Source organism: Suncus etruscus, chromosome 2 (genome assembly GCF_024139225.1).
Source record: "Suncus etruscus isolate mSunEtr1 chromosome 2, mSunEtr1.pri.cur, whole genome shotgun sequence".
In the NCBI taxonomy this organism is placed as follows: domain Eukaryota; kingdom Metazoa; phylum Chordata; class Mammalia; order Eulipotyphla; family Soricidae; genus Suncus; species Suncus etruscus.
In genome coordinates, this window is record NC_064849.1 from 5,438,552 (window position 1) to 5,452,453 (window position 13,902).

At 62.9% G+C, this 13,902-nt stretch overlaps 1 protein-coding gene across 1 annotated transcript; it reads left to right on the forward strand.

The window, feature by feature from the left end:
* Positions 1 to 652: 652 nt before the first annotated feature.
* On the forward strand, positions 653 to 9,352 carry CAPN15 (calpain 15). The gene is made up of 12 exons (XM_049767959.1): positions 653 to 1,245; positions 3,895 to 5,287; positions 5,434 to 5,642; positions 5,737 to 5,920; positions 6,147 to 6,370; positions 6,625 to 6,750; positions 6,832 to 6,984; positions 7,390 to 7,551; positions 7,636 to 7,886; positions 7,970 to 8,136; positions 8,225 to 8,403; positions 8,674 to 9,352. Exons 1-12 carry the CDS (start codon positions 1,064 to 1,066, stop codon positions 8,849 to 8,851), a joined length of 3,408 nt encoding a protein of 1,135 aa, XP_049623916.1. The 5' UTR covers positions 653 to 1,063; the 3' UTR covers positions 8,852 to 9,352.
* The last annotated feature ends 4,550 nt before the right edge of the window (positions 9,353 to 13,902 follow it).

The window sequence follows — 13,902 nt, forward strand, 5'->3', positions numbered from 1 at the left end:
AGCGCCTATCCTTGTACCTTTACACGTGGGCCCACCCAGGGGCCAGCACCAGTCAGGCGGGGGCTGGCAGCCCTCCTTGTAGGCTGCATCTAGGCCAGCGCAGCCTGTCGATCTAGGGCAGAACATATGGAGCAGGGCTTGTCATCCTGGGAGACCTTCCTGCTCATTAGGCTGGGGCAGCCTTTGACCCCAGACACAGCAACCTAAGGGAGACCCATGGCTGCCCTATTGCAGAAATGGAGGGGCCCCTCAGGGGTTGCAGTGGGCTCTGTCTGAGGTGCTCATGCTGGTTTGCTTTGGTCCCAATTGGGACGTCAGGCTTCGTGAGTCCCAACCCAGGCAGGGCACCATGTGGTCAGACACTTGAGTCCCACCTGTTTGTCTTGTTTCCTGACATGACTCACCTGCTCACACCTTTCCTGTGGAGGAAGAGAGCCTTGCCCTCTGTCTTCACCCTCAGCTGCCTCACCCACCTGCACTTTTCAACTGCCGGGAGATGTGATGTGCCCTCTGTCCCCATGCTCACCTGCCCATCACATCTTTCTGCAGGAGGAGATGTGCCTCTGGGAGGGACAGTGGTCAAGATTGGGTCTGTGTGGTTGTCAGGTTGCGGGGGGGTGGAGGGGGGTGTATCTCTGGGTGCAGACTCTGCTGTTGGCCAAGCTGGGCTCAGGTTGAGGGTCCAATACGTGACCGTATTCGTGGCTAGACTGACTGTCTTCTGCTGATTTCTGGGTTTCCTTGTCCCCCAAATGTGGTGGGTGTTCCTGGAGGTATGGCCAAGCCCCCAGGCCTGCTGTGACTGGGCTGCTGGTGGGTTTCAGGGGCACCGACCCTAGGTACAGGCCAGGGATGCTGGCCAGCTCCTGTAGGAGCCAGTAGGGCCCTGGGGGAACCCACGGATCACGCCTCCCTTCTCTGGGGGAACCATGAATCACGCCTTCCTTCTCTCTCTGTTCGTGTCCCCTGTCACTGTCATGTCCCGTCACCAGCCTGGCAGCCGTTCCTGTCGGCCGCTGCTCGTGCTGCTCCTCGCCCACTGCTGGCCGGATATCCCGGGGCCATGGGGAGCTCCGCGTCCTCGCTGGCCGCGGAGACTGAGTCTGAACACGGCTTCCCCGCAGGGCCACCCTACCCGAGGGCCCCTGCGGTGGCCAGCTGGTGTCGGAGTGGCCCCGGGGCCCCAGTGTGGGCTGGAGCCCTGATGGCCCGGCAGCACTCAGCCCTTCGCCCCCGGGCCCGAAGGTAAGAAGCAGGGTGAGGCCTTGCTCTGAGGTGTGGCACTCACTTGCCTGAGCTTACAGCTGGAGGCACCACATGCTTCGCCCCGGGCAGTCCCAGGGCCACCACAGCACCTGACTTCCTGGGGCACAGTGGGGACCCTCCAGTGTGGGCCATCACCCCTCTCCTGCTCTGCATCTATAGGAACCAGCTTGTGCCTTGTGAGATGCCCCACATCATGGGGGCAGGTGCCCACCCTGCTGGGGTGAACCCTTCTGGAGGGCTCTAGCTGGGGCTATCTGCCCAGCAGCCCCCACATTCTCAAGGACTGCCTTGTGGGGTCCTTCCACAACCCCTTGCTGTTCCTGCCCAGATAGGACCACTGGTCTGGGTATGGCCCCCATTTGCTGGTCTGACCTGGGCAGGGGGCCTGAGATTGGCCTCGGGGTCTGGACTTAGGGGACTGAGAGAGGGTGTAAGAACCCCCTGTCCTGTCCTACCACCTGAGCCCAACAGCTCCAGGGACAACTCCAAGACCTGCACTGATGCTCAGTACCTACCTTGTCCTACTAACATCATCCCCGCCTCTTGTCAGTGCCCTCACTTTCATCCCATACTGTGACCCCTCACACTCGTGTGTCCCCTCCCCTGCATCTCCCCACCCTGTCTCCTTACCTGCATCCTGTGCCCTTGTCCCCCTCTGTCCCTGGCCAGGTCTGTGTCTAAGGCACTGGGACAGGGGCCCACAGCACAGGACCCTGCTCATATGGAGGGGCCCTGTCCCCATGTGTGGATGGGTCCTCGTGTGTTTGGGGCTTCCTAGCATGCTGTGACAGGCTGGGTTCCGTCGTTAACAAGCTCCAAGGAGAAGGCTGGCTGCCCCTGCAAGTCTGTTTTGGGGACTCTCCCAGCACTGGGCACTTCACTTCAGCCAGATTCTGGTTCTAATTCTAAACATGTGGCCCATCTGAGCCAGTTGTAGGGGCAACTGCAGGAAGCAGTTTGTCTGCTTTTTCCAGTTGGAGGACGTGGGATGAGCAACTCCTTAATAGCAGGTACTTTTTAGGTCTGCTTGAAAATAAGTGGCAGACATGGTAGTAGGTCATGTGGATGTGGCGAGCCCATGGCCCCTCAGCCCTTGAGGGTCAGGTGAAGGGTCCAGGCTGCCTGTTTTGGCCTCAGGTTTATAGTGCAGGAGGAGGCAGGGGGTTGCTGGTTGGTCAGCTCCAAGAACAGGTCAGCCCCCAAATCTGTACATGGGGCCAGGATATGGGGCACTCAAGGCCAGTGGGACCATAATGGCCAGAACCAGCCATTTTTTTTTTTTTTTTTTTTTTTTTTTTTTTTTTGGGCCACACCCGGTAACGCTCAGGGGTTACTCCTGGCTATGCGCTCAGAAGTTGCTCCTGGCTTGGGGGACCATATGGGACACCGGGGGATCGAACCTCGGTCCGTCCAAGGCTAGCGCAAGCAAGGCAGGCGCACCTTACCTTTAGCGCCACCGCCCGGCCCCCAGAACCAGCCATTTTAGTGGAAGTTTCATCCCCCTCGTCTCTAGGTAATGGGGGTCTGGAAGCAATGCCAACACAAATAATCTACACAAAGTTCAAAGTTGAAGAGATAAAACAGATTCAGGAAACTTCCACCACAAGCTCTCTGCAATCAATCAGACATACTGACAGGCAAACTGGCAGCTGTGGAACCGAAACTGCTAGCAGTTTCTCTGACCCTGGGTTATTATAAGGAAGAGAGGGACCCACCCCTATGGGTGGAGAACAGGTAGGGGACCAATCCAGAAGTACTTCCAGTCCATGATTGACAAGCACTAGCAAGGAAGAATTATCCTGAATAGAGTAAAAACTGGTTATTTCAACAAGCTGTGGCACGGCAGAGCCCACACCTCACTGACAGGAGATGGCCCCAGCAGTGTCCCTGTGCCCTGTGTCCCCATGTGTCCTGAGCTGTGCTGACTGCCCAGCACGAGTCAGTCTGTCAAGCTTCACCCGTGGACCATTGTCCAGTTTGACCCCTGCTGTGCCCGTCTAGAACCTCCTCCCTCCTGCTGCGCCACCAGTGCCCTCTTCGCACCCTCCAAGTGCCTGGTTTGTGCTCTCACGTGCTCCGCGCTTCCCTTGCCTATGGAGTCTAGTCCCATTCTGACTGTGTCCTTGGCTGTTCTGAGGACACAGAGCCACTACTCGCTGTCGGCCTTCCTGGGCCTCCCAGTTTCCTTCAGTGCTGGGATACAACCCCGGACTACCCTTGGGTACAAGTGCTTCCCAGGCCTTATAGCTTCCCATCTGCTCCCACGTCCCTGTTTCAGTCCGACCGCTCTGATGTCGCCCACATGAGGAGCCTCTCATGCCAGGGGTTTTGGAGAGTGGCACCAGTGCCTCCCTCAGTGCCTCTTTTGGGTGGGTCCAGGAGGGATGCTCTGGCTCTGAGCCCCACAGCACCGGGTGCTCTGCCCCCAGACAGCTGTCAGGGGCTTCTCTGTACCTGGCCTGCCGCTCCTTGCCGGCCGTTTGTGGGCATTGGGTCTGGGGCCATGGTAAAACTGCTGATTAGCTTGAGTCCCTCTTTGTGAACTCTCCGGGCCTCCTCTGGGAGACTCTGATCCACAGACCCACGCGGGTTCCTTCCTTCGACACTGACATGCACCTTTGCCTACAGCCATACACACTCAGCAGGGCCCATGGCCGCGGCCGGTGAGTGGTCCTGCGGGCGCTGCACCTTCCTCAACTTGGCCGGCCAGCGCCAGTGCTCCATCTGCGAGGCTCCGCGGTACAAGCCCGACCTGGAGCACATCCTGCGGCTCAGCGTGGAGGAGCAGAAATGGGCCTGTGCGCGCTGCACCTTCCGGAACTTCCTGGGCAAAGAGGCCTGCGAGATGTGTGGCTTCACCCCCGAGCCTGCACCGGGCACCGCCACCCTGCTGCCCATCCTCAACGGGGTCCTGGGGGAGACGCGGGCTCGAGGCAAGGAGGACGTATCCCTCCTTCCCCTGCCCGTGGCTGAGACCGCGGGGACTCACCCCGAGGAGGAGCCAGAGGTGGAGGCCGGCACCACGGAGCGGTGGGACGGCTGGGCCTGCCCTCGGTGTACCCTCTGCAATACCCCCGTGGCCAACTCCTGCTCAGCCTGTGGGGGCCCCCGGAAGCTCTCCCTGCCCCGCATCCCCCCCGAGGCCCTGGTGGTCCCTGAGGTCGTGGCCCCTGCTGGCTTCCACGTGGCACCGCCTCCAGGAGAGGGCTCTGAGGCCGACCCCCCTGCCCCGGGCCCCGAGCCCTCCCGGCCACCCTTCAGCCCCTTCTCCCCACCCCTGCAGAACAACCCTGTGCCTCGCAGCCGGAGGGAGGTGCCCCCCCAGCTGCAGCCGCCTGTGCCTGAGGCCACCCTGCCCTCGTCCCCCCAGCCCCCTGGGCGGACCCCTGGCGCCCCCCGCCTGACAGAGCTGCTGGCTGGGAAGCAGCTGAGCCTGCTGGAGGAGGAGGCAGCCGAGGGCGGCCCTGCCCCGCGCCACAGCAGCGCCTGCCCTGCGCCCAGCCCCACCAGTGCCACCAGCTCAGAGGCCCACGCGGCCTCGGCCGGCGGCAGCGACCTCATCGCGCTGGCCGGGGACACCGTGCGGTTCACGCCCGCCAGCCCTTCCAGCCCTGACTTCACCACCTGGTCGTGCGCTAAGTGCACCCTCAAGAACCCCACGGCGGCGCCTAGGTGCGCCGTGTGCGGCTGCTCCAAGCTGCACGGCTTCCAGGAGCACAGCTGCCCCGACTGCAGCGACCCGGACCGCCTCGGGCCCTGCCCGGCCCATAAGACCCCCCGGGCCCTCCCCGCAGTGCCACCTGAGCTCCCCAGCCAGTGGGCCTGCCCGGCCTGCACGCTGCTCAACACGTCCCGTGCCAAGCACTGCGCCACCTGCCACACGCCCCAGCGCCTGGCCAGCCAGCGTGGAGCTGCCACGCCGCTGCGGCGCCGGGAGAGCGTGCATGTGGAGAAGCGGCGACAGACGGATGAGGGCGAGGCCAAGGCACTGTGGGAGGACATCGTGGCCTTCTGCCGGGAGGTACACGGATCTCCCAAGCTCGAGCACCTTGCCCCTGACCCCGGCCAGGCGTCTGTCTACACGTGCTCTGGGGGTGAGAGGGCCGGCAGGGGCATCTGCCCTCTCTGCCAGGTCCCTCTGCCCTGACCATACACGTGTCCCTGCAGAACAGCGTCAGCTTCGTGGACGACAGCTTCCCCCCGGGACCCGAGTCTGTGGGCTTCCCGCCAGGGGACAGCGTGCAGCAGCGCGTCAGGCAGTGGCTGCGGCCCCACGAGATCAACTGCTCCGTCTTCAGGGATCACAATGCGCCGTGGTCGGTGTTCCACACGCTGCGGCCCTCGGACATCCTGCAGGGCCTGCTAGGCAACTGCTGGTGAGGAGCTGGGTTTGCTGGGTGCATCTTCGGGGTACACGTCCCAACTCCACCCTGGACCTACTAACACTGCTGCTGCTGCTCTTCCACATAGGTTCCTGAGCGCACTGGCCGTCCTGGCTGAGCGGCCCGACCTGGTGGAGCGCGTGATGGTCACTCGCAGCCTGTGTGCCGAGGGTGCCTACCAGGTTCGGCTCTGCAAGGATGGCACCTGGACCACGGTGCTGGTGGATGACATGCTGCCCTGCGACGAGGCCGGTTTCCTACTCTTCTCACAGGTGGGCAGGCCTTCAAGGAGTTGGTCTCATGTGGTGCCTTGTTATTGGGCAAATCATCTGTGGGCGGGGCGTTGGTAGTCGGAGCAACTATGGGGGCGGGGCTGTCCTTGGTGGGGGATTGCTATTAGTGGACGGTGGACGGGCCCGGAAGGGGCGAGGTATAGGTGGGCATGGCACCTGTGGGCAGGGTCCACCAGCCCATCTCCCAACCAAGTCCTCCCTGCAGGCCCAACGGAAGCAGCTCTGGGTGGCCCTCATCGAGAAGGCACTGGCCAAGCTGCACGGCTCCTACTTTGCACTCCAGGCTGGGCGCGCCATCGAAGGCCTGGCCACGCTCACTGGCGCACCCTGCGAGAGCCTGGCGCTGCAGGTCAGCTCCACCAACCCCCGCGAGGAGCCAGTGGACACTGACCTCATCTGGGCCAAGATGCTAAGTTCTAAGGAGGCTGGGTAAGTTCTAAGGTGGTTGCCATGCTGGGCAGCACCGGGCAGGGGGACAATGTGTATTGGGGGCAGTTGAAAGGAAAAGGACTGCATGGAGCAGACCTTGGGGTGAGCCCAAGCTGGGCCCCTGGCCCCATAGCCTGGCTAATACTGGCTCCCACAGGCCCTGTGTTCACCCGGGGCCAGAGGACAGGGTTGGCCCTGAAGGGTCACATGCCTCATGGTCCTAGTGAGTGAGACCCGGGGTGGACTGTCTGCAGGTTTCTCATGGGCGCCTCCTGTGGGGGCGGTAACATGAAGGTGGACGATGCGGCTTACGAGAGCCTGGGGCTGCGTCCCCGTCACGCCTACTCCATCCTGGATGTTCGCGATGTCCAGGGTTCCAGGTAGGGCGTCTGTCAAAGCTGCTTGCTGGATGGGTGAGTGGCAAGGCGGGGGCTTGGAGCACTCACACCTAGGCTCTGCAGGCTCCTACGCCTCCGGAACCCGTGGGGCCGCTTCTCCTGGAATGGCAGCTGGTCAGACGCGTGGCCGCATTGGCCAGGACACCTACGCAACGAGCTCATGCCACATGGGAGCAGTGAGGGCGTCTTCTGGATGGAGTACAGCGACTTTATCAAGTGAGTGCTGCCCTCTCCACCCTGCAAGGGGCACTCCAGAGAATGCCAGTCCCAAGGGTGCTGGGGTCCTTCAGGGCTACACCCAACAGGGGACTTTGTAGTGCCAGGAACTAAGCCCATATCCGGTGCATGTACCTTGGCTGTTGCACTGTCTCCCAGACTCCTGCCTGACTTCTCGCCCTATGGGCAGAACTGCAGCCCAAGAAAGCAGGGTCAGCAGTTGCTTCCCCTACTTCCCTCATAGTCCTCCTGGGGCCCAACGCCCCCTTAGTGGTATCCACTGCTGACAGCCATATTTCAGACCACACCGCTTCCCCAGGCCAGGGGAAAGGAAGGTTCAGGCCATGGGGTGAGCAGGGCTGTACCCCAGAACCAAGGAGGCCTGCTCAGCCCAACTCCACACAGGTACTTCGACTCCGTGGACATTTGCAAGGTGCAATCCGACTGGCAAGAGGTGCGGGTGCAGGGCTGCTTCCCCAACTCCGCTTGCGGTCCCGTGGGCGTCACAGCCCTCACGGTGCTGGAACGTGCCTCGCTGGAGTTCGCCCTTTTCCAGGAGGGCAGCAGGTGAGAGCCCAGCCCCAGCCACTTCCCCAGGACGTGATACGGGGTGACAACCCGCCCTGCCTGAGCACCCGCTTTTGGCCGCAGGCGTGCCGACTCCGTGGACAGCCACCTGCTGGACCTGTGCGTGCTGGTGTTCCGGGCCTCCTTTGGCAGCGGGGGGCTCCTGAGCCTGGGCCGGCTCCTGGCACACAGCAAGAGGGCGGTGAAGAAGTTTGTCAACTGCGATATAATGCTGGAACCCGGCGAGTATGCTGTGGTGTGCTGCGCCTTCAACCACTGGGGCCTGGCCCCACCAGGACCCCCATCCACGGCCCACGCTGGCGTCACTGCCCAGGGTAATGGGCCAGGCCCTGGGAGCCCCAGCCCTCTCCCCACCAGTCTGGCCCTGCCACCCCCCCTCACTCTCCCTTCCCAACAGCCTCTAGCACTTCAGGGGGCACCCCACGCTGGGCTGCAGAGCCGCCGGGCCACGTGCTGGCCGTGTACAGCTCCAGGCTGGTCATGGTAGAAACTGTGGAGGCCCAGCCCACCACTCTGGCCGATGCCATCATCTTGCTGACCGAGAGCCGGGGAGAGCGACACGAGGTAAGCAAGCCCCGCATTCGGTCAGTGTGGGGTGGGCCTGAGGTGGGGCCCAGCAGGCCTGCCCCATCCCCTGCCGCTGTCCACGCAGGGCCGTGAGGGCATGACGTGCTACTACCTGACGCACGGCTGGGCAGGGCTCATCGTGGTGGTGGAGAACCGGCATCCCAAGGCCTACCTACATGTGCAGTGCGATTGTGCCGACAGCTTCAATGTGGTGTCCACACGGGGCAGCCTGCGCACACAGGACAGCGTGCCGCCTCTGCACAGGTGTGCCCCCTCACCCATGCACAGCTGTCCCCCAGCCTCTTTACCCCTCCATAGGTATGACCCCCTCATAACCGCACAGGTGTGCTCCACTCCCTCACTCCTGCACATCTGCGCTTTAACCAAACATCTGCGCCTGCACCCTTGACCCCTGCACAGATGTGTCCACCCCCCTCACCCCTGCACAGTTGCACCCAACTCCACACCCCTACACAGCTGTGCCTGCCCCCCTTCCCCTGAACAGTCGCTCCCCTCACCAGCCCCCTCCCCCAGGCAGGTCCTGGTGATCCTTTCCCAGCTAGAAGGCAACGCTGGCTTCTCCATCACCCACCGCCTGGCGCACCGCAAGGCCACCCAAGCCTTTCTCAGCGACTGGACCGCCAGCAGGGGTACCCACAGCCCCCCGCTCACCCCTGAAGTGGCAGGCCTGCACGGGCCCCGGCCACTGTGACCACCCCCCAAGCACTTTAGGAGGGAGCGTAAACAGAGGACGCTTGAACCAGAATCTCAGGACCCCCCACCTCCCTGAAGCCGCCCTTGTAGGCAGCTGTCCCCCCTCCCCCGCCTAGCCAGGCCCCCGGCCACTCAGCAGATACCTCGAACCTGCCTGTCTCTGTCTCTGGTGGGCTGTGTCCCTGCACCTGCTCCACCCAACTGTGGAGGGCAGGCTCATACCCCAAGTGTGGCACCCCAAGGCGCCTTCCAGGACCTGTGGGCCCCCCTTCTCAGATCAGGTGCCAGCTGGTCCAAACCCGCTGGCTGACAGGGACCACCCCCTTCGGGGGACCCAAACACGCCTGGCTGACAGGGACCACCCCTTCCTTCAGGGGGCCCGAACATGCTTCGATGACAGGGACCACCCCCTCCAGGGGGCTTGCACCCTCCCAGCTAGCAGGGACCACCCCTTCCCATGGGCCTTCACCTGCCCCGCTTGTCTCATTCCCACCCGGACAAGCAGTCACAGGCGCCCAGCAGGGTCTTATGGGGGCATGGGGAGTGGGCCCAGCGCTGTCCCTCCGTGACGACTATGCAATCCCTGGACCTCCTGCCCTTGGATGGAAGCCATGGCTGACCACGTGCCTGGGGCCCATGAGCACAGCTGCCCATGGCGGGGCAGGGGCAGCTGAGCCCAGGGCAAGCCTGTCTACACTGCAGGATGACGTGGCCCCCCACCCCCACCCCCCGGATCTCCACTACTTCAGGGGCCCAGCAGGCAGCCCAGCCGACTGCCCATGCCGAGCCAGGGGCTGGTGGGGCTTTGGCACCAAGGACGCCAGGAAGCACCACACACTCCACCATGCACACCCTTTTTATTTCCTCTTTCTCTGAGCTGTGAATATTTTTAACCCTGTAAATACGGCTCTTCCACAGAGACTATTTTATCAGCCGCCAGCCCTGTCTCCCTCGGTGGTTTCAGACTCAGGCTCCAGGGACCAAATAGAAATGTTTTGTTTTGTAGCCTCCTCGCCTTCTTCTATCGTTCCCTCCACTCTGGGTCCTGCCAGCCTCCCTGGGGAAGGGGCCGGGGGCGCTGTAGGTTTGAGGGGCCTCTCAGTGGACATTTTCTCCAAAGATATGGATTCTGTGGGGTCCTTGGGCTGACACAGCCGGTCTGTGTGAATGTGGACTAGATGGTGAGGGTCTCACGGTGGGACATCCCCCGCCCCAAGCCCCCTTTCCCAGGCACGTGTAAGAAGGTCCAGATCACACTCCGGCTCAGGATCCAGCGATCGGGTGAGAGGCTACCCGGCCGCCCTCGGAAGTGAAAGCAATTAAAAGCAGCGGCTGGGCTGGCTCCAGGCGGGCCTCGGGCAGCAGGGAGCTGCCAGAGCAATCTTCCCCACATCTTCGATGCCGCCTGCCCAGGACAGTGCAGGCTGGGGCTTCAGTGGCAGGTGGGGTGTGTCCCACTCTTCGTGCACCCACAATTTGCACAGGCCAGGACAGTACAGGCTGGGGCTTCCGTGGCAGGTGGGGTGTGCCCAGGCAGATACGGTCACAGCAGCTCACGGGGGAGGCTGCTGCGGTGTTATTTCCCCCTCCGACACACAGTGGTGGGCACTTGCCCAGGGTCAGAGGGCACCGTGGGGAGGGGGCTGGCAGGTGCAGGCTGGGGGAGCTCCTCCCCATAGGTCCTGGCCCCTACAGCTGCCCAGCGCTGGCTCCAGCCTCCCAAGCAGCAGGGGCTCTCACTTTCGAGGTGCCTGTCAGAAGCACTTAGTGTACAAATTAGATGCCGTCTTGCCTGCTCCCAGCTTCTAGCTTCCGCTTGCCCCAGGTGCCTATGCTGGACTCGGGATGGGATGGGCGCCCCCGCGGGGTCCAGAGGTGGCCCAGGCCCAGCCTAGGGACCAGCCCTGGAGTGCAGGGTGGGAGCACTGGTGGGTACAAGGGAGGGCTGAAGGCTGTGGCCCCTCACACAGCTGTGCTGCCCACAGGCCGGCCTGTCACTCAGGCAGGGAAAATGCAGTGTGACAGGCCCAGGAAGGCCAGGCCCCCGAGGCCACCACGCCGGCTCTTCACTCTGACATATGGTTGCTGTCGGCCCATCAGAGCCAGGGTGGGCTTGGCCCAGACATGGCCTCCTTGGCTGCTCCAGCCTGGCCTCTGTTCCCCAGCGAACTGTCTCTGCAGGAGACTGCTACTGTCATGAGACCCCACTACCCTAGGGCGGGCACTCAGCTGGCCCAGAGGCTCCACCAGCTTAGTCTGAAGTGCCTGAGGCCACTTGAGTGGAGGGTTGCCCTGACGAGGCTTCCCAGTCAGCATAGGAGCTGTTGTGTGCTCCAGGCTCGTCCCACGCAGCCTCAGCCCCCAGGCCTCCCACACTGCTGCTCACAGTCCCAGCACCTCTGCTGCTGAGGTGGACATGTGCCAGGCCTGCCTGAGCTGCTGCCCTCATGCCAGCACCCAGAAGCAGGCAGTTGTGACAGGAGAGAGGCCCAAGGCCAGCCGGGGGAGGTGTCCCTGTCCTGCGCTCTGCAGAAACACCAGTGTTCCCTGAGTGCCAGCCCAGACTCAGCCCAGCGAGCAGAGCTGGGGGGTCCTGGGGGCCTCACAGAGCACGTGGGGGTGAGCCAGGCTAGGATGACCTGACACAGTTCTGGCGACAGGCCACAGGCAGCCATGCCAGACTCGGACGTAAGGCAGTTCCAAAGCTACTGCTCCCTCCCGTACAGACTTTATTTCGTGGGGGAGGGGGATTAGGGCCACATCCAGCAATGCTCATTGGTAACTCATGGCTCTGCGCTCAGAAATCGCTCCTGGCAGGGTCAGAGGATCCTATGGGATGTCGGGAATTGAACCTGGGTCTGTCCCAGGTAGGCCTTGTGCAAGGCAAATGCCCTACCACTGTGCTATCTCTTTGGTCTCAACTCTTTTTTGAGGGGGCACATTCCATGATGTTCAGGGGTTACTCCTGGCTCTACACTCAGGAATTATTCTTTGTGGTGCTTGGGCTTGACCACATACAAGGTTGACAGCATACAAGGCTAGTGCCCTACCCACTCTGCTATTTTTCTTTTTTTTGGGGGGGGGGTGAGCACACCCAGTGACAATCATGGGTTACTCCTGGCTCTGCTCAGAAATCACTCCTGGCTTGGGGGACTATATAGGACTCCGGGGATTGACTGCGGTTCATCCTGGGTCAGCCATGTGCAAGGCATACACGCCCTGTCACTGCGCTATCTATCACTCTGGCCCAGATCACTCAGCTATTTCTCCTGCCCCCTGAGCTCTTCTCTGAAGCCCAGACCCAGACGTTGGACCAGCCCCACCTTCCTGCCCAGGGCTGCTGGTACCATGGCGGCTCGTGCTATCTTGGCTTGGGTTCCCACACACTTCCCAGCCCTGCCCCCACGGACCTCACAAGCATTGGGAATGGCAGCAAACAGCAGGAAGTCACCCAAAGGAGTTCCCCACTGCATAGAGGCTGCCACTAGGATTAAACTCATACCCAAAGCCCCTCGAGATTGGTCCTTGCACCCTCTAGGGCTACCACAAAGCAAGGGTTTTGTGGACACCTGTCAGGGGCCAAAGCCACAGTACAATGGGAAAGGCTCTTGCTTGCACACAGCTACTGGGTTCAGGGGCTGGAGAGATAGCATGGAGGTAAGGCGTTTGTTTGCCTTGCATGCAGAAGGATGGTGGTTCGAATCCCGGCATCCCATATGGTCCCCCGAGCCTGCCAGGAGTGATTTCTGAGCGCAGAACCAGTAGTAACTCCTGAGTGCTGCCGGGTGTGACCCAAAAACCAAAACAAAACAAAAAAAAACAGCTACCAGGTTCAATCCAGGGTACCACACTTGGCGCCCCAAGCCTGGCCAGGACTGATCTCCTGATCCCTGAGTGCACAGTAGGAGGAGTAAACTCTGAGCATCCCTGTCTGTGGCCCCCAAACCGAAAACACCCTTTTTCTGCACTGGACCAAGCCAGCAAAGGCAGCCCTGAGCAGCCCTGAGCAGCAGTGTCTACTTAGTCTCAGGACCTGCTATTGCCTGGAGGGGGGGTGTGCAGGGGAAGGTTTGGGTCACCTGCCAGCCCCCCTTCCCCTGTGAGTCCATCCATAGGCTCCCTCTGCCCCAGCATCTCACTGGCTGGCAAAGCAGGCCCACCCGTGCGTGCGGTGCTGGGCTCTGGGCTGTCCCTCTCGCCGGCCTGGACGAGCTTGACAGATGGGAGCTGACAGACCCTGTCCCTGCGCCCGGGGCCACTGACACCCCGGCACATGGCCCCAGGGACCCCTGGTGGCCTGCAGGCAGCGTCGGGCGGGGACGTGGCGGGCGCCCCCACGCACTCTCGCGCGCACCTGCGCCCCCGCGCGCCGTCCCTGCGCGGTCACCGGGGCTGACCACCTGGACTGTGGCCGGAGGAGCGGCGGGCAGGTGAGTGCGGGCCGGGGCGCGGAGCGGAGTGGGCACCCCTTCCCGCGCCGGGGGAGCCCCGCGCAGGGCGCAGGCGCGGCGTTTCCAACCCACAACTTCAGGAGCGCGAGTGGCGTCGGGGGGGACGCGGTGGCGGCGGCGGCGGCGGCTCGGAGGAGCGGCCGGTCCGGGAGAGCGGCTCGGGTGGGGGGGGCGCGGGAGGGAGCCGAGGCCCCGCACACACAGAGCCGGCCCGGGAGGAGCCGCGCGCACCCGCCTGCGTCTCCGGCCCCGGGTCCCTGGGTCCTGGATCCCGGGAGGGCCAGGCCGGCTGCGCGCAAGTTTCCGCGCGTCCTGGGACCGCGCAGACTTGGGGCTGGTCACCCCGGCAAAGGTAAGGCGGCTTGTCCTGCCAAGTTTTGGGGGTGCCGGGGGCCCGCGCGCCCTGCCAGTCCCTACGGTGCGTGCGTGCGCGCAGGGAGCTGGGGTCTCCGAGTTCCCGCAAGGAGCCTAGCGCTGGCCCAAGGTTTGGGGAGGGCGACCACCGGCCAGGGCGGTTCCTGGATGTCCCCTCTACGTGGTCTTTACTCGGGAGACCTTGCAGGCACCTCTCTGGGGCGAAGATTCTTGGAGACAGGTG

Excerpts from the sequence above, each read along its gene's own strand:
- CAPN15 (XM_049767959.1), top strand. The coding sequence starts at position 1,064 with ATGGGGAGCTCCGCGTCCTCGCTGGCCGCGGAGACTGAGTCTGAACAC. Across the intron at positions 1,246-3,894 it reads CTTCGCCCCCGGGCCCGAAG|CCATACACACTCAGCAGGGC; the intron begins GTAAGAAGCAGG and ends CTTTGCCTACAG. Across the intron at positions 6,751-6,831 it reads CGCGATGTCCAGGGTTCCAG|GCTCCTACGCCTCCGGAACC; the intron begins GTAGGGCGTCTG and ends TAGGCTCTGCAG.